The sequence below is a fragment of the Nyctereutes procyonoides genome, unplaced genomic scaffold (assembly GCF_905146905.1).
Source record: "Nyctereutes procyonoides isolate TBG_1078 unplaced genomic scaffold, NYPRO_anot_genome, whole genome shotgun sequence".
Taxonomy (NCBI): domain Eukaryota; kingdom Metazoa; phylum Chordata; class Mammalia; order Carnivora; family Canidae; genus Nyctereutes; species Nyctereutes procyonoides.
The window spans coordinates 58,859,696-58,876,958 of NW_026575020.1; the positions used below are offsets into that span (position 1 = coordinate 58,859,696).

General features: G+C 60.1%; 2 protein-coding genes across 9 annotated transcripts in view; one reads left to right on the plus strand and one right to left on the minus strand.

Annotated features, from left to right (window-relative positions):
- The window catches only part of CARD14 (caspase recruitment domain family member 14), a 29,707-nt gene extending 19,240 nt beyond the window's left edge, over positions 1-10,467 (plus strand). For 4 of the 8 annotated variants that reach the window (XM_055323641.1, XM_055323659.1, XM_055323649.1 and 1 more), the window contains 9 exons: positions 3,167-3,293; positions 3,586-3,823; positions 4,635-4,698; positions 5,405-5,519; positions 5,976-6,149; positions 7,719-7,840; positions 8,752-8,867; positions 9,424-9,601; positions 10,322-10,467. In XM_055323641.1, coding sequence (XP_055179616.1) covers positions 3,167-3,293; positions 3,586-3,823; positions 4,635-4,698; positions 5,405-5,519; positions 5,976-6,149; positions 7,719-7,840; positions 8,752-8,867; positions 9,424-9,601; positions 10,322-10,426 — 1,239 coding nt within the window. In that variant the 3' untranslated portion in view covers positions 10,427-10,467. Of the gene's footprint in view, positions 1-3,166; positions 3,294-3,585; positions 3,824-4,634; positions 4,699-5,404; positions 5,520-5,975; positions 6,150-7,718; positions 7,841-8,262; positions 8,591-8,751; positions 8,868-9,423 lie in introns of those variants that run through there. The other 4 variants (XR_008664229.1, XM_055323669.1, XM_055323701.1 and 1 more) reach the window with 4 other exon arrangements.
- A 398-nt stretch (positions 10,468-10,865) lies between these two features.
- SGSH (N-sulfoglucosamine sulfohydrolase) lies at positions 10,866-17,210 on the minus strand. Its single transcript, XM_055323716.1, has 8 exons — positions 17,100-17,210; positions 16,313-16,473; positions 14,864-14,969; positions 14,582-14,732; positions 14,117-14,273; positions 13,704-13,785; positions 12,721-12,924; positions 10,866-11,936 (listed from the first exon to the last, which is right to left on the minus strand). Exons 1-8 carry the CDS (start codon positions 17,197-17,199, stop codon positions 11,377-11,379), a joined length of 1,521 nt encoding a protein of 506 aa, XP_055179691.1. The 5' UTR covers positions 17,200-17,210; the 3' UTR covers positions 10,866-11,376.
- Between the last annotated feature and the right edge of the window lie 53 nt (positions 17,211-17,263).

Consider the following 17,263-nt stretch of genomic DNA (forward strand, 5'->3'; position numbering starts at 1 on the left):
CCTGAGCCGAAGGCAGACGCTCAACCGCTGAGCCCCCAGGTGTCCCAAGACCACACCTTCTTTATCCATCCATCTGTTGATGGACATCTGGGCTCCCTCCACAGTTTGGCCACTGAGGACATGGGTGCTATGAACGTCGGGGTGCAGGTGCCCCTTCAAACCAGTGTTTGTATCCTTTGCCTAAACACCCAGTAGTGCAATTGCTCATAGGCGGTAGGTAGGGCGGCTCTATATTTAGCTTTCTGAGGACCCCCCCCCCCACTGCTTCCCAGAGTGGCTGCACCAGCTTGCACGCCCACCAGCGGCCCAGGAGGGCTCCCCTCTCCCCACATCCTCTCCAGCGCCTGTTGTTTCCTGTGTGGTTGATCCTAGCCGCGCGGACTGGTGTGAGGTGGGATGTCGCTATGGTTCCGATTTGCACTTGCCTGATGATAAGCGACGCGGAGCATCTTCTCATGCGTCTGCTGGCCATCTGGATGTCTTCCTTGGAGAAACGTCTGCTCATGTCTTCTCCCCGTCTTTAACCTGGATTATTAGGTTTTTGGGTGTGGAGGGTGAGAAGTTTTTCATGGACTTCAGATACTCACCCGTTATTGGACAAGCCATTTGCAAACATCTCCTCCCATTCCATCGGTTGTCTTTTGTTCTCATTTATTTTTTATTTATTAAAGATTTTTACTTATTCATGAGAGACAGAGACAGAGACAGAGAGGCAGAGACACAGGCCGAGGGAGAAGCAGGCTCCCTGCGGGGAGCCCGATGCGGAACTCGATCTCGGGACCCCAGGATCACGCCCTGGGCCGAAGGCAGATGCTCAACCACTGAGCCCCCCGGGGCGCCCCACTTGGCTGCCTTTTAGTTTTGCTGATTGTTTCCTTCACTGTGCAGGAGCTTTTTATTTTGATGAAGTCCCTTGCCTGGTAAGGGGCGACGGGTCTGCTAAGAGGTAGCTACGGCCGAGGTCATAGAGGTTCCCGTCTCTCGTTTCGGTCTCATTTCAGTCCATTTGGACTTTATCTCTGTGTGCGCCGCGAGGCAGTGGTGCGCCTTGGTGCTGCATGTGGCTCGTTTCCCCGACACCGTGTGTTGAAGAGACGATCTTTTTTCCGTTGGAGATTCTTTCCTGCTTTGCCGAAGGTGCGTTGCCCATAAAGCTGTGGGTCCGTTTCTGGGTCTTCCGTTCTGTTCCACTGACCTGTGTGTCTCTGTTTGTGCCCGTGCCCTACAGTCTTTTTTTTTTTTTCTTTAAAATTTATTTATGATAGTCACACACACAGAGAGAGAGAGAGAAGCAGAGATACAGGCAGAGGGAGAAGCAGGCTCCATGCACCGGGAGCCCGACGTGGGACTCGATCCCGGGTCTCCAGGATCGCACCCTGGGCCAAAGGCAGGCGCCAAACCGCTGCGCCACCCAGGGATCCCCGTGCCCTACGGTCTTGAGGACTACGGCTCTGCAGTATCTTGAAATCCAGAATTGGGATGTCTCCAGCTTTGGTTTTCTCTTTCAAGGCTGCTTTGGCTGCTCAGGGCCTTTTGTGGCTCCGTGCAAATTTTAGGGTTGCTTGTTCTAATTCTGTGAAAAATGCTATTGGTATTTTCATCGGGATCGCATTGAGTGTGCACATCGCTTTGGGTAGGAGAGACAAACAATATTTGTTCTTCCAATCCGTGAGCTTGGAATGTCTTTCCACATTTTTGTGCTGCCTTCAATATGTTTCATCAGTGTTTTATAGTGTTCAGAGAACAGATCTTCTACCTCTTTGGTTAGGTTTATTCCTGGCTAACTTATTATTTTCGGTGCAATTGTAAATGGGATCGTTTCCTCGATTTCTTGTTCTGCTGCTTCATTATTGGTATATCGAAAGGCGGTGGATTTCTGTACATTGATTTTTGTAACCTGTGACATCACTGAATTTCTATATCAGTTCCAACAGCCTTTGGGTGGAATCTTTTGGTTTTTGTAAATAGGATATCATGTCACCTGCAAATTGTGGATGTTTTATTTTATTTTATTTTTTATTTTTTATTTCTTTTTAATTTTTATTTATTTATGATAGTCACACACACACACACACACAGAGAGAGAGAGAGAGAGAGAGAGAGAGAGAGGCAGAGACATAGGCAGAGGGAGAAGCAGGCTCCATGTACCTGGAGCCCGACGTGGGATTCAATCCCGGGTCTCCAGGATAGTGCCCTGGGCCAAAGGCAGGCGCCAAACCGCTGCACCACCCAGGGATCCTGTGGATGTTTTATTTCTTCCTTACCAATCGGGATGGCTTTTATTTATTTTTTTTGTCGTCTGATTGCTGGAGCTACAATATTTTTTCATTATAAAAATACATCTTCTTGGGCAACCCGGGTGGCTCAGTGGTTTAGCGCCGCCTTTGGCGTGACCCTGGAGTCCCAGGATCAAGTCCTGCATCGGGATCCCTGCATGGAGCCTGCTTTTCCCTCTGCCTGTGTCTCTGCCTCTCTCTCTATCTCTCATGAAAAAATAAATAAAATCTTTAAAAATATATATACATATATATATATATTTATCTTCTTGGGATGACTGGGCGGCTCAGTACATTAAGTGATTAAGCGATTAAGTGACTGCTTTTGGCTCAGGTCATGATCTCAGGGTCCTGAGATCGAGCCCTGAATCTGGCTCAGCAGGGAGTCTGGTTCTCTTTCTCCTCTGCCCCTCCCCCTGCTCAGCCTCTATCTTTCTCTCAAATATATAAATAAGATCTTTTAAAAATATATATGTACGCATATATTCTCCTAAACTTAAAACAGCCCAGGGTTGAGCGAATGAGTGGAGTGGACAGTGAGAGCCCCGTGCCCATGGCCTTTCACCCCCAGGACAGCGCGGCGGGGAAGCCGTTGCCGCAGCATCTACAGGGTGGGGGGCCAGGGATGCTACTCAACATCCTGCAGGGCCCAGGGCCGGCCCCACAGTGCAAAACAATGGCCTTAACTGTTGATAGTCCAAGCTGAGAAACCCTAGCCTGGGGAATGCTCTAGAGTGGAAGTCCCCCTTGAAGAGTGGAAACTCGGTCCTCAGTGGTCATCTCGGCATGCTGCGTGTTGGGGAAGGGCTGGTGGTTGAGTCTCCCTCTGGATGGGAACTGTGGCCGCGGAATCCAGGTCAGAGGGGCCGACACCGGTGATTTGCCCTCAGGTGGATTGCGAGGCCACAGAGCCCTTGTTCAAAGCCACCTTGGAGGACACAACCCTAGAGCAAGCGGTTGGACTCCTCCAGAGGGTCAATGGCTTCTGCTGCCTGTCCGTGAAGGTCAACATGGAAGGTATACACTCCCCACCCCACCCACCAGGGAAGCCCACCACCTGAGACTTGAGCCACCGAGTCCTGTGTCCGTGAGCCCCTGGCTGTGCGATGCCAGCCCTCCCGTGCACCCCAGAATCAGACGGTGCCCCAGTGTGCAGAAGGCTGCAGGGCAGCTGGGGATCTCCTACCCACTGGCTCTAGCACCACAACGGCTTCCAAGACTCTAGGGGAGATTCCTTCCTTCTCTCCTGCTTTCACATTCCAGAACCTTCCTCGTGCAGGAACACAGCCCCGGGCTTATCTTTAATCAGGTTATAAGAAGTTGGTCCAGGACCTGGAGGCCAAAGTGGCTACCTCAGGGGATTCCTTCTACATCCGGGTCAACCTGGCCATGGAGGCGCGGGCGGAGGGGGAGCTGCAGGTGCGGTGCAATGACATCCTGCACGTCACCGACACCATGTTTCAGGGCCGGGGCTGCTGGCACGCCCACCGCGTGGGGCCCTACAGCACGACGGGCGCCGAACATGGCACCATCCCCAACTACACACGGTGAGCAGCTCTAGTGCCCCAGCACCTCTCCAGGTTGGGCCAGGGGCGCTGCCCGGCTTCTTGTGGACCACCCCTCCTCCCCAAGAGGAGAGGATGGGCATGATGAGACACCTCAAGTGGAATCCCTATGTGCCACCCCCATCACTGCTTAGAAGGGGTTTCTTCATGGAAAGGGGTGGCCCTTCGTCCTAGAGCATTCTAGAGCATTCAGGACCAGTGTGGCATTTGGGGCTGGCTTACTCAGTCACGGGGGGCCGCCTTGGGCCCTGTGGGATGTTGAGTGGCACCACTGGACACCAGTAGTGCCTCTGGCCCTCAGTTGTGACAATTAGAAGTGTCTCCAGACATCGCCCAGTTAGTGTCTCCTGGGGTTGGGTGACCATCATCCTGGCGTGTCCAGGACTATTTTGGCAAAAGCATGGAAAGTCCCGTGTCCTGGGGAACCCCTCAGGCCTGGGCCAGCTGGGACAAGGGCCACCCTCCCTGGGAGCAGCATCTCCCCTGCTGAGCACCGCGTTCTAGATCAACCACAGTGCACAGAGCAGCGTCTCACCCAGTACCCCAAAGCCTCATCACTCTCAGGGGCGCCAGGCTGTTGAGGTTTTAGGGTGTGGCCCAGGCCCAGGCTCACCCAGAGTCACCCAGGTCCCAACTCAGAACAGTCCCATTGGCAGCTGCAGGGCTGAGCTGTGGGTTTGCGGTTTTCCAAAGGCTGCAGGGGACCATGGTGGCCGCCGGGTAGAGAACGGCTGCCTGGGGCCACAGGGGGTGCTCCGGGGCCACTGGCTCAGGGCTGTCCTCCTCTGCGCAGGGCTCAGCAGCTGCTCATCGCCCTCATCCAGGACATGGCTCAGCACACCACCATCGCCCGCAAGGTGAGGTGGTGACATCGGCCAACCCGGATCCCAGACGCAGGGCCCTGCTGGGGTGGGCCCTGCCTCTCTGTCCTGGCCTTCCTCCTCCTGGCTCCCGTCATCTGGGGGTGGGTCCTGGCCCCTTGTGGTGTGGGCTGGCAGAGGGTGGGTGCTGGCCTGGGGGCCCCGGGCTGCTGCCCCCACGACTGTGACCTGGCGTGTCTCCCCGCCGTCCCTCCAAGCCCTCACCAGGGCCTGCACACCACACCCAGCCCGCAAGCTCCTCTTGTGTGCAGGTACATCACATCTGCTCTCTCCGTCATGCTCCCAGTTCATCCCATTTGCCTGCCCATCTGCACCCCCTCCTACTCCCTCTGAGCTACCGACACAGAACACCCAGCTGTCTCCCAGCAGGATGCTAGGGCAGCTTCCCTGGATTGGAGCAGGGCCAGGCTGGGGGACCCCGACTCTTCCCTCCTGCTTTATGCAGCCTGCCGTCACTTTGGACGCCATGCTCAGGGGGGCCCTGCTCGGGGGCTCTGCCTGAGGACCCTGCTCCACCCCCCTCATCTCCCACCCTCTGGCATGCAGCCTGGGCCTCCTGGCTATTCGTGGGCACGGCCTGGTGGTCCGGGCAGCAGCTGGGATTTGGCAGCAAGGCCAGGTGCCAGCCCCCCGCCCTGTGCAGATGGCCTGGACACCTGCTCGTCCCTCTTCCCTCCTCCAGCAGTCCTCCGGGGGACCCCAGAAGCTGGTCCGCATCGTCAGCGTGGACAGAACCAAGCCCAGCCCTGTGCGCTCATCCTTCGATGGGACCCCGCCGCAGCCCAGCAGGCTGGAAGGTGAGGCGGGTGTCATGGCTCAAGGGGCCCCTTGGTCGCCACTGCGTGACGAGTGTGGCCAGTGTGGCACGTACCCCAATCGGGTCCAACCGTGCAATGAACATAGTAGAAGCGGATTGAGGGTAAGGTGAATTGTTTTGAGAAGATTTTCTTCTTTTTGGCAAGTGTTTTGGGTGCATGATGGGAAAACAGAAGCACAACCTAGGAGCCCAGGGACCAGGAGGGAGGGAGGCCTGGTGCTGTGGGTCCCACAAAGGTGAGGATGCCAAGGGCCTTGTAGACCGCGGGGAGGGAGGAGAAGTGCTTTTCTCTATTCCCACTCCGGGCCTGTGCAGCTGAGCCTGGGGGGACACGGAGTCACCTAATCAACGGTGCAGAGAAGCGCCACCCCTGGTGGGGGTGGGGGGGACACCAGTGTGGGGAGCCCGGCCTGCTCCCGCCTCCTCTCCCCCACAGAGCCCTACACCGCGTGCTTCTGGGCCGAGAGCTGCTTCACCCTGGTGCCCTACACCCTGGTACACCCCCACAGGCCCAGCCAGCCCCGGCCCGTGCTCTTCGTGCCCAGCGTGGCGGGGAAGATCCTGAGCGAGAAGCTGTGCCTCCTCCGAGGGTTTAAGAAATGCCCAGCAGGTATGTGTCCCCTGGGAGCCCCCGCCCTCATCTGTCAGGTGGCGGGACAAGACTTGCCTTCTCTCAGGAGGCGGCGGGAGGTCACCGTGCCAGTGTCCCCGGGGCTGCAGCCTGCAGGCTTAGAACAGCAGAGGTTTATTCACCCGCGGTGATGGGGCCCAGAAGGCTGAGGTCCAGGTGTCCCCACACCCCCACCCCGAGGCCGTCAGGGGGAGTCGCTCCTTTCCTCTTCTGGCTTCTGGTGGTGCTGATGGTCCTGGGGTCCTTGGCTTGTGGCTGCACCACTCCCACCTCTGCCTCCTTGTCAGTGGCCTCCTGCGTGTCTTTGTGTCATCCACAGTCTTCTCATGAACAACCAGTCATGGATTTAGGGTCTCTCTTGCTCCAGGATGACATCGTCTTCATTAACCACATCTGCAAAGACCCAATTTCCAAATAGGGCCCCATTCCCAGGTTCCAGGGGCCATGCGTCCTGGGGGGATGCTATTCAATCTGGTGCACTTACCGCTGGCAGATAGGTTTGTGCTCAGCTGGGGCAGGACCCCGAAAGGCACCATCCACCCGCTGCTCACCTCCAGCGCTGCTTGGTGGAGAGTCTCGGGGAGGAACCGGCCGTTTGGAATCCTGGATCCCAGGGGACAGGGCTGAGCGCCTCGTAGCAGGAGAGCAGCGTCGTGGGAATCTTCCATCGTCGGCTTGTCCCTGGCTGATGGGAGGCCTTGGGTGACCACCGGAGGGGGCGGGAGCCCTGCCCCAGCCCCTGGGGGTCCCTGTGGTTCCTCTAGCAGCGCCTGCCCTATGCCAGGCTCCCTGCGGGGAGAGGCGGGCTCCTGGAGACGGGCGGCCGGGCTCTGTCGGTCAGGCGGGGACGTGAGGGTGCACCGGGCAAAGGTGCTGCAGGTGCGGCCCTGGGGACAGGAGGCCCGCGAGCTGGGGTCCCCGCGGCTGGGGTCGCAGGTCTGACCCGGGACAACAGTGGCCACGACACAGGCTGTTCAGGAAGACGGGCGAGCGCGGGCTGTGCTTCCATGGGTTTATTCAGGGCAAGGGCTCTCCCTCCACCTCGGGCTGACAGTCCTGCCGGGCAGCCTCCCCCTCCGGTCACATTGGGAGCCCAACATCCCGGCTCCGCCCCCCCAGACGCATGGCCTCCCCCGGGGGGACGGCCCAAAACGCCTCCTTGGGGCACAGCCGCCCCAGCTAAGATGTGCGGACCCAAGGGCTCCAAGGATTTCTAAGTCGAAGAAGCTGGATGTGCACTTTCAGAGCGGGGGGGGGGGGGGGGGGGGCCTGTGGTGCTGGGGGAGGGGCTTGTGCACCCACATCGCTCCTCCTTCCTTCCCGGGCCACCCACGTGCTGGCACTGGCCGAGCACCTGCTGGTCCGATGGCCTAGGGCAAGCGCCGTCACAGGCTCCTCTGAGTGCCAAGAGCACAGGGCCAGGTTCATAAAGAGGACATCCTGGGGGGGGGATCCCCCAGAGCTGGGGGTGGGGGCATGTTCAGCACAGAGCCTCCCCAGGACCTCACCGGCCTGGTGTGTGATGTCCCCGCCCCTGGTCACCTTCAGAGTATTTGAGCCAGGAGGAACACAGTGCCTGCAGCCAGAGAGGGGACATCATCCAGGAGCGGGAGGCTTCCGGTGGCCACTACTGCGTGACCCGCCGGGCTGTGGAGTCCCTTATGGAAAAGGTAAGGGGCAGGGGTGGGGGCTGCTCTGGGGCTCTGGGACCTCCATCTCCAAGGATGGTGGCGGGACACGGCAGGAAGGACCAACCCTGAGATCTGGGGGACGCTGGCCACCAACCTGCAGGTCGAGGACACCTGGTTTGGTGCTTGCTCGTTTGTGGCTCAGCGTTCAGGGTGCGGAGCGCAGAAGCACCGAGCCCCGTCTCTGCCATCTGGCATCTGTGGGACTTGGGCCGAGCCTCTTACCTTCCCTGAGCCCAATTCCTCAACACAGGAGATGTTGAATAGCATTAATTGAGTAACAAGGAAGATGGAGGTAACGCTCCGTAATTTAAGGCTCAAATATGTGAAAGGCAGCTCACCGTGAACGACGCAGTTTTAATTTTTTTAATTTTAATTTTTTTTAATTTTTTATTTTTTTAAAGATTTTATTTTTCATGAGAGGCACACAGAGAGAGGCAGAGACACAGGCAAAGGGAGAAGCAGGCTCTCTGCAGGGAGCCCTGATGCAGGACTTGATCCCAGGACCCCGGGGTCGTGCCCTGGGCTGAAGGCAGACGCTCAACCGCTGAGCCACCCAGGTGCTCCAACCAGTTCTATGTGGATGTAAGGGGGCCAGGCCCAGCCGCCCGCCAGAGGCTGGTGCCCCTTTCCCAACCCACAGAGGCTAATGGAACCTCCCGACCCCTCGGGCTTCAGCCTCTCTTGAAACTTCCCTCAACCCCAACAGCTCGCCGTTCCTCGCTTCTCCAGGTGAAAACCCAAAGGGACACACTCTTGAGATTGTAGAGCAAGTGCCCTCGTACACGACAGAGCATCCCTGCCTTGTCTGCCCACCACCCCTCCCCGGTGTGGGCTCCGTTCGCTGCCTCTGAGGCCGAGGACCTCTGACCCACGTCCCCCGTCCCTTCCAGAACACCCACGCCCTCCTGGACGTCCGGCTGGACAGCGTCTGTGCCCTGCACAGGATGGAGATCTTCCCCATCATCATCCACATCCCCATCAACGAGAGGGCGGCAAAGAAACTCAAGTAGGTGCTCCCTGAGGGCTGGTGGTGGGGCTGCGTGCCTCACCCACGCAGTGGGGTACGTGGCGGGGTCTCCAGGAGCTCACCCAGTGCCAGCCCCTGGAAGGGTGACAGGGCGCGACCCCCACAGCTTCTGGGACAAAGACCTGCTGCCCACCCCCAGGGAACAGCCTGGAGGACGGTGAGGCGAGGCCTGGACCCTGCCTTTCCTTGCCTAAGGCCGCGTGTTCGCTGGGGTAGACGCTGACAGTCCACCCGCCTTAGGTGAGGAGGGGGCTGAAAACCAGCTCGTGGTTTACGTGGTTTACTGCTGGGGCCGGCCCAGGCGTCCTGCTGCCCCAGATAACGTGTCAGCTGAGCTTGTAAACTAGACCGTGCCCCCATGGGTGCAAGGCCATCTGGGGCCTGACTCCCGTCTTCTCTGCGAGCCACTGGAGCCCTCACAGCAGGGCGTTTGTGCAGCGCTGTCGCCTGTACGCTGGTCCCCGCAACTCCAAGCTGGTGGCCAGCCTCCTGGGGCGCCTCCCTGAGCGTGTCCCCCCGTGTCCGGTCTGTGCAGGAAGGTCCTGCAGCGGCTCAGCACCTCCGAGGAGCAGCTCCTGGAGGCGGGCAGGCAGGAGGAGGGCCAGCTGGACCGAGTGCCCTGTCTCTACGGCAGCCTGGCCCCCGACAGCTGGAGTGACCTGGAAGGCCTGCTCGGCTGTGTCCGCGTGGCCATCGCAGACGAGCAGAAGAAGGTTGTGTGGACAGAGCAGAGCCCCCGCTGATGCCCCCGGCGTCCCCTCTGAGTCCCTGTGGTTTGAGCTCAGAGCCTCTCAGGCACAGCCTTGGGGCGCTCACCCGACAAGCCCAGCCCTCCGGGCATCGGCTCCCCTCTCCCATTGGGGTCCAACTTTGAACCCACAATACATGCAGGTCACAGATGAACACACTCGAACCATCTGCCCACTTTGTGCAAACGGTCTCCTCCTCCTACGAGGCTTGGTTGCCGTGTTCTGAACCAGAGGTCCCGAGAACACTTCTGTGGTGGAGGCATGTCCTGCGCCCCCCCCCCCCAAGAGCAGGAGGCCCCAGATGTCTCCAGAAAACCACTAGTCTGACCCAAATCTTCCCTTTTGCATTTCAGTGTGCCAAGGGGCTTGTTCTAAAGCCACTGAGGCAGCAGGCTAGTAGCCCTGGTGCCCCCCAAAGTCACTACCCCCCTTGCCCAGAGCAGAGGTGCAAACCCCCTTGTGATCCTGGCGAACTTTCTCAGCTTCTGATGGCTGAGACGTGCTTCAGGGACTCAAGTTTAGGAAGTACTAACTGGGTTAAGTACACCTAAGTTTAGGTGTACAAACTGGGACACGGGGTTTCCCAGCAATGGAAACAGTACTTGCAGTGGGTTTGTGCCTGGTGGCCACCGTACCTGGTTCAGGGACCCAGGCCCCCCCCCGACCTGGCTTTGCCTCCCACAGTGGTGGACTGAATGTCATCTTGGCACCAGCGGCCCGGATCTGAGAGCCTCAGGAAGCTGCTCCGGAATTCAGGCTGGCATTACCATAAACAAGTTCAGAAAATGAACTTCTATATTATTTTATTCAAATAAAAAGCTTTTACCGTGCCCTGGCCTGTGGCTCTCTCCCCATGCGCCCAGGATGGAGCCGGTGGGGGAGGGAGGCCAGTGGGAGCCCACCCACTCAAGGCAAAAAAGCTCCCGCTTTCTGGGCTTGCCCAGGTAGAGCCGCTGCTTCACTGGCAGGTGGAAGCCGGGCAGGTGTGGAGCATCTACGAGCAACATCTGTGCCACAGCACTGGCGCCCAACCAGACAGAACTAACCCAAGCCGAGGAGGGGGGGTCTTCACCCTTGGACGTTCAAAAAGAAGGATGAGCCTGTCCATACAGACCAGATGAAAGTCAGCGCTCGGGGAGCCTGCCATCGATCGGTGGCCTAGTGGAAGCCCAGCCAGGGTCCGGGACTTGACCGTGGGGCAAAGCAAAGGAAGCAACACAAGCCCAAGGCTTTTTCAAAGATTTTTTCAAGACCAGAGATTGATAAAAGGCAGACAACATGTTCGTACACAGCGTGTAGTTTGAACCCTCCCGTCACCCATGTGGTACCTGGGAGCCCTGTCTCCTCTGGGGTGAAGGATGCAGGAACATCTGTGGCTCCAAATAACAAAGAGGATCTCAAGCCCTTTCTCTCTGGAGGTCCCCAACCCAACGCAGGAAACAAGATGCCGCTGCCCAGACCATCCTCACGGGTCATGGGCTGGGGATCCCACCTGCTCCAGGCCCCCCTGGAATTCCTAGGCTGAGACATGGCTTGGACACAAGGACAGCAGTGTCCTCTAGCATGTGGGGAGGGAGGGCTGGGGTACCTGCCCCACTCTCCCTGCCAGGCAGTGGCAGGAATGACCCCAGCAGCAGGGAGAGCCCTCCTCGGGTGGGCCACTACGGCCCGTCCTCCCACAGCAGCTGAAAAGGTGGGGACCAGGCCTGAGGAGGCCTCCCCCGTGCCTGCAGGAACTGTCATAGCTCGTTGTGGAGTGGCCGGCACTGGGGGGAGAGCTTCTCTTCCAGGACACCATCAGGAGCACACACCCAGGGGTCATGGGTCTCCCACTGCCACTTGGCCAGTTGGGTCTGAAGCAGCTCCAGAACTGGGGCATAGTATGGGTCAGCGGCCAGGTTCCGGGTCTCGTGGGGGTCCTGGCTCCTGTCGTAAAGCTCCCAACGCTCCCGGTAGTAGTAATGATGGAGATCCTTATACCAGCCCGTCGGGTGGCCGGCCACGGTGCGATTCAGGAGGTCCTGAAAAGTGGGCGAGACGTAGAAGTCCTGGTCGATGGGAAAGGGCATCTTGAAGTTCAGGTTGTGCACAAGGCGGAAACCCTGGTGGTGCACAGAGCGCATGGGGTAGGCCATGGTGACCTCGTGGTGGCTCTGGCTGCCAAAGACTGTGCTCCAGAGGGGCTCTGCCTCCAGCGCTGGCAGGAGAGACCGGCCGGTGAGCTGGACAGTCTTTGAGCCAAAGATGGCGTAGCTCGGGTAAGGGATGGAGAACCAATCCAGGATGGTGGGCGTGAGATCTGGAAAGGAGGAGACGTCTCAGCACGGCGGCCCTCCCGGGTATGAGAGCCCTCGCCATGGAAGGGCTGACTCCAAGGCACTCTGGGACGCCGGAGGGCCACCGGATCGCCAACAGGGAGGAGCTGCTGTGGGCCCGACACCAGTCGATGCTGTCTCGGCCCTCTAGGACAAGAGGCCCCAACTTGGTGGTATTCGGGATCCCACCACAATCCTTTAGATCAGTCCGAAACCCCCCATGAAGGGGGTCATCTACTCCTGCCCTGGGCCACGGCCACAGTGCTCCCTGACTGGGGCTTTGGGGCCAAAGGGAGACGTGGGCCCCAAGCCACATGGGCCCTGCTGCCCTGACCCCTCAAGGTAGGGGTTCCCCAGGGCCCGCAGCATCAGTATTCCCTGGGAACTTGTCAGAAATGCAAATTCCCAGGCCTCGCCCCAGGTCCACCGCGCCAGACACTCTGGGGATGGAGCCTGCCATGCGGACCTTGACGAGCGCTCCAGGTGACTCTGACACTTACCACTGGGCCAGTGGGAAAAGCAACCATCTCCACGACTGAGACCAAGACGAAACCTGAGCTCGGTGCTCACGAACCGTGTGACCTTGGGCAACTTACCTCACCTCTCTGATCCTCGTTTCTGCATCCGTGGAAAGGGGTGGCCGTCCCTTCCTTGCCCAGGTGGTACAGAAACCCCGTACAACAGTGGGTGCGGAGCACCATCTACACGTGGTGGTGCCCTGGATTTTCACCCCCACCCCCTGCCCCTGCACAAGCTGCAGAGCTGTACCTAAGAGGCTCACGTAGGCCTCGCTGACTTGGCCCCAACGCTTCCTGTGCTCTGGGGATGAGACGAGCAAGGGCTCAGCAGTGCCCGGCCAGTACAGGTTGGTCCTGCCGCTGGGGAAGGGGATTCCGTTGTCGGATGTGAAGATCACCAGGGTGTCGTTCAGGACACCTGCTCCACGCAGCTCCTGGAGCACGAGCCCAACCCCTGGGGGTGCAGAGGGGACAGCAGAGCTCAGCGGCCAACAGGCATGGGGGGCGGCAATGCGCGTGCGCTCACACGTTTCTTCATCTGGCTGCTGGACCTTGCAGCCTGCCGTCCCTCCCACCCACCTGCCCAGGACCCTATCCTGGAGCAGGCCAGGGACACCGGCCATCTCTCAGCACGTCCACATCACCCCACGCAGCCGCTACCTGCCATACGCTGATTTTTGTTTTGTTTTCTGGAATTTCATGCCTGTCCCGTAGGGATAACAAGGACGATACGGGGCAGTGGCTGGAAGATAGAACCCTCTCTATGCCTGCCCCCTTCCCAGGTCACCACCCACTAGTGGCACCACTAGGGACGTTATAAAGGTTCCAACTTCCTGTGGCGGCTGAATGATGGTCCCAGCAAAGACAAACCACAGGAATCTGTGAATGTGGTCTTGTTTGGAAAAGGAACCTTTGCAGATGCAACTGTCAAGGATCTCGAGTAGATCATCCCAAAGTGCCCAAGTGGGCCCTAAATCCCTTGACAAGTGTCCGTATAAAGGAGACACAGAGAACACCCGCAAGAGGCCACGAGAGCACGGGGCAGAGACCGGAGGGAAGCAGCCGTGAGCCAACGAACGCCTGGGGCCACCAGACGCTGGAAGAGGCGGGAAGGACTGTCCCGTCCCACAGGGCTGCAGGCAGCACACAGCCCTGCTGACACTGGGCCATCAGGCCTCTGGGACGGGGGCCCACGCTGCGGCGCACCCCACCGTCCAGGCTCCTAGAACCCACCTTGGTCCATGCGGCCGATGGTGGTGTACTGAGCAGCCAGGTCAGCTCGCGCCGCGGGCGTGTCGGGGACGAAGTAAGGCACCTGGAGAGAGACGGGGGTGCGAGGTCAGGGCTGGAAGAGGCGAGGCGGGCTGGCAGGGAGGGGAGGAGATGGAGGAGCCGGCCTTCCTCCCAGGGCCTGAGATCATCCGCCACCAGTGAACGGCTTGGCCCAGGACGTCCCTGCTCCTGGACACATCGCTCCACGTGTTTACACCACTCTCTGCCGGCCCCACGGATGGGAACCCAGCTCCAGTGAGTCTCCCGTGAAACATGCTGAAGTCACACCGGGGCCGGGGCTGCCCAGTCCTCCGCTGACGAGGTGGAGGAAGAAGGGTGAGCGGCTTGGGAAACACAGCAAGTGGCTCTCCTACCAGCACGTCCAGTGGGTCATAGGTCTGGGGGGTCCAGTCTGGGATCCGCCCCATGCCGCTCTCCCCGTTGCCAAACTTCTCGCAGAAGGTCCCGAACTGGGGCTGGGAGTGCCCACAGCGGTGGGGGTCATGGAAGGCGACGTACAGGAAGAAGGGCCTGCCCGGGGAGGGGGGACTTGAGTCCTGAGGTCAGCAGGTCGACAGGACACCTGGGGAGCCCTGATCTCTAGGAGGGAACACCCCTGAGCACTGCTCACTCCTCTATAGTAGAAACTGTTTGGGATCCTCTGCCTCATGCTCTCCATGGTCCCTCTCCCTCCGAACCGATTCACTTGAGTTTCTGGAACCTTCTCCCCCTCCCCTGCACCTCCAGCTGGGGATTCCAAGAAAGCCATCTAGACCCTGGGATGTGCATCTCGTGTTAAGTGCCCACACGCGAGGGCGGGTACGGGGGCCTCCCCACACCTGTCGTCCTGGGTCTGCAGGAACTTCCTGACCAGCAGCTTGATCCTGGTGATGTTTCGCCCCACCTGGAGGACAGAGCTGTTCTCCTCCGTGTGCGCAAACTCAAACGGGTACACCGACTCGGGCCCCACGTGCTTCTTCCCGATGATGCCTGGAGGTGGGGACACGGGCCTGCTGGAGTCCCTGAGGCGCCCCCTGCCCTCTTCTCGCCTCTCCGCACCCCCCCCCAGCCCCGGGCCCTGGGCGCCCGCCAGGCCTCTCCTGAGACACAAGGCCGCTCACCTGTGCGCACACCAGCCTGGCCAAGCAGCAGCGGCAGGCTCCGCACTCCGTCGAAGGAGTTGAAGTGGTGGACATCCTGGTGCAGGCCGTACATCCCGTTCTGATGCTGCGCCGGAGACACCCATGAGGCTGGCTCCCGCTCTCCCACAGCCCCTCCACTCGGCCCTCAGAGGCCTTTCAGACTCAGGTGGCCAGCATGGGGGGGTGCTCATGGCCTCCCCCCTCCGTGGGACAAGAAATACAACACACTGGGGAAATGGACCCATCATCAGGGATGGCTTTTATTTTATCATCTGCCTGAACTTCCCAAATTTCATTATAAGCAGGTATTATAGCGGAAAAAGAGCAACAAACCTCTTAACCAGGTGCTCCACGGTGTAAAAAAAAAAAAAAAAACAGTTGTGCCCGTTACAGAGTCAGAGGAGAAAGCAGAGCAGCCCTGTCCCGACTCCTGTGCCCCACAGCCCCTGACGAACCCTGCAGGGGTGGCGGGGCACTGGCCATGGCTTCCCTCTCCCCGCGGGCCTCAGTGTCCCGGACGGGGACACCCAGAGCACAGCGGTCACCGTGAGACAATGTCATGAGACAACACATCAAGTACCTGTGTCCCCGGGGTTCATAGCAGCACTATTCCTAATCATCACAGGCAGGAGCAACCTAACTGTCCACGGACAGACAGATGGACGGGTGAGCAAACTGAGCCACACCTATATGGCGAACGTTAGCCCTTTTGGCCACCATCCATGCCACAGAGTGGAGAGGACCGTGAGGGCATTCACTCAGTGAAATGAGGCAGTCACAGGAGGACAGGTACTGTGGGACTCCACTCAGGTAAGGGACCTGGAGTCACGGAGTCCAGAGAGCCAGAGGGAGGATTAGAGGGTGCCAGGGGCCGGAGGAGGGAACAGGGAGTGGTGGTCACGGGCTTGGCACTTTCGTTTGGGAAGATGAAGAAGTTCGGAAGTGGATGGATACACGACGGTGTGAACGGACCTAGTGCCACTGACCTACACACTCACAAACGACTGGGGTGTTACCTGTGGTTATCCTAGCACGGCAAGCACAGAGCGAGGGCTTCCCGGGGCAGCTCTGACCGGTTCTCAAGCTCCCGGACAATATCACAACCTGAGTTAACCCTGAGCAGGTGCGTGCCAGACACCTTCCCACGGCTTTAAGTATAAAGTACAAGCTTGGGCAACCCCCTAACGATCCCGTGAACCAGGTATTATCGTGACCACATGTAACAGGTGAGAAGACCGAGGTGCACAAACGGTGCTCTGCTCACGGTCACAGAGCATGGAGCCAGGGCTCACGGCAGGCAGGCCGAGCCCCTCTGCCTCCCACCTGTACTTGCACCCACGTGGCTGGGGTGGGGTAGACAAGGCGGGCACATCCCCAGGGGAGGCCGGGGAGGGGATGCACCTCCTCCTGCACCCCGGCAGCCCTCACCTGGGGCAGGCCGGTGAGCAGGCTGGCTCGGCTAGGAGAGCAGCTGCTGACGGAGGTGAAGGCATTGCGGAAGACCAGGCTGCGGCGGGCCAAGGCGTCCAGGTGCGGGGTGCTGATGGCCGTGTTGTTGTAGGCGCCGCTCTCGAAGCCTCCGTCGTCCGCTGAGGAAGGCAGAGACGCTGAGGCCGGGCCGGCCTGGGCCAGTGTGCTTCCCGGGCGGGCACAAGGGCACGACGCCTGGGTGGGAATGCCAGCTACCGGGCACGCGTGAAAACCAGCTGAACCCGTCAGCAGGCAGGCACGAATCTCCGGTGGGCCCCCAGAGGCCTGGCACCCTTCCCCAGCGAGGCCTTGCTGGCGGGAGCCCTGGGGACAGCCGCGGTGTGCTACAATCAGCGGAGGCCCCGGCTGGAGACCACAAAGTCAATCAGAAAGAGTGAATCTGGCAGAAGGCCAGACCTCGAAGGAGGAAAGCGCAGGCTGCCCCGTGGACAGCAGGGCGCTAGGGGAACTTGGGGTGTCCGGGAAGGGGTGGGGCTGGGGGAGAGGGCAGCTGGGCTGCAGCCCCAGGAGCCTCCCGGGCTGGCGGGGGGCGGGGTTGCACGGCCGGGAGCCCCCCCCCCCCGCGCCCGCCCCAGGCCCCCGACGCAGCCCGTCCCCCAGCACCCCTGCAGGGGCTGCAGCCTCCGAGCTCCGCACAGCCGCGCAGCTCCCCGAGCAGGGGGCCCGGGCTGCTCCGGGGGGGCGGGGGCAGCACCCAGGGCCCGGGGCGGCGGGGCGCGCTCACCCACGATCAGCAGCACGTTCCGGGGGCGCGCCCCGTGCGGCCGGCACAGCCCCAAGGCGAGCAGCAGCAGCAGCCCGCAGGCCCGGCCTCGGCGGCGCATGGCGGCGGCTCGGCCCCGCCCCTCCCGGTCACGTGTGCAGGCCCCGCCCCCCCGCGGCGCTGGC

Bases quoted from the DNA above. Each gene is read 5' to 3' on its own strand.
- SGSH (XM_055323716.1), bottom strand. From the start codon at position 17,199: ATGCGCCGCCGAGGCCGGGCCTGCGGGCTGCTGCTGCTGCTCGCCTTG. The intron at 14,970-16,312 runs GTGAGGGCTGCC...TCTCCGGCGCAG, and splicing joins TGCTCACCGGCCTGCCCCAG to CATCAGAACGGGATGTACGG. The intron at 14,274-14,581 runs GTGTGGGGAGGC...CTCCCCGGGCAG, and splicing joins CTGCAGACCCAGGACGACAG to GCCCTTCTTCCTGTACGTCG.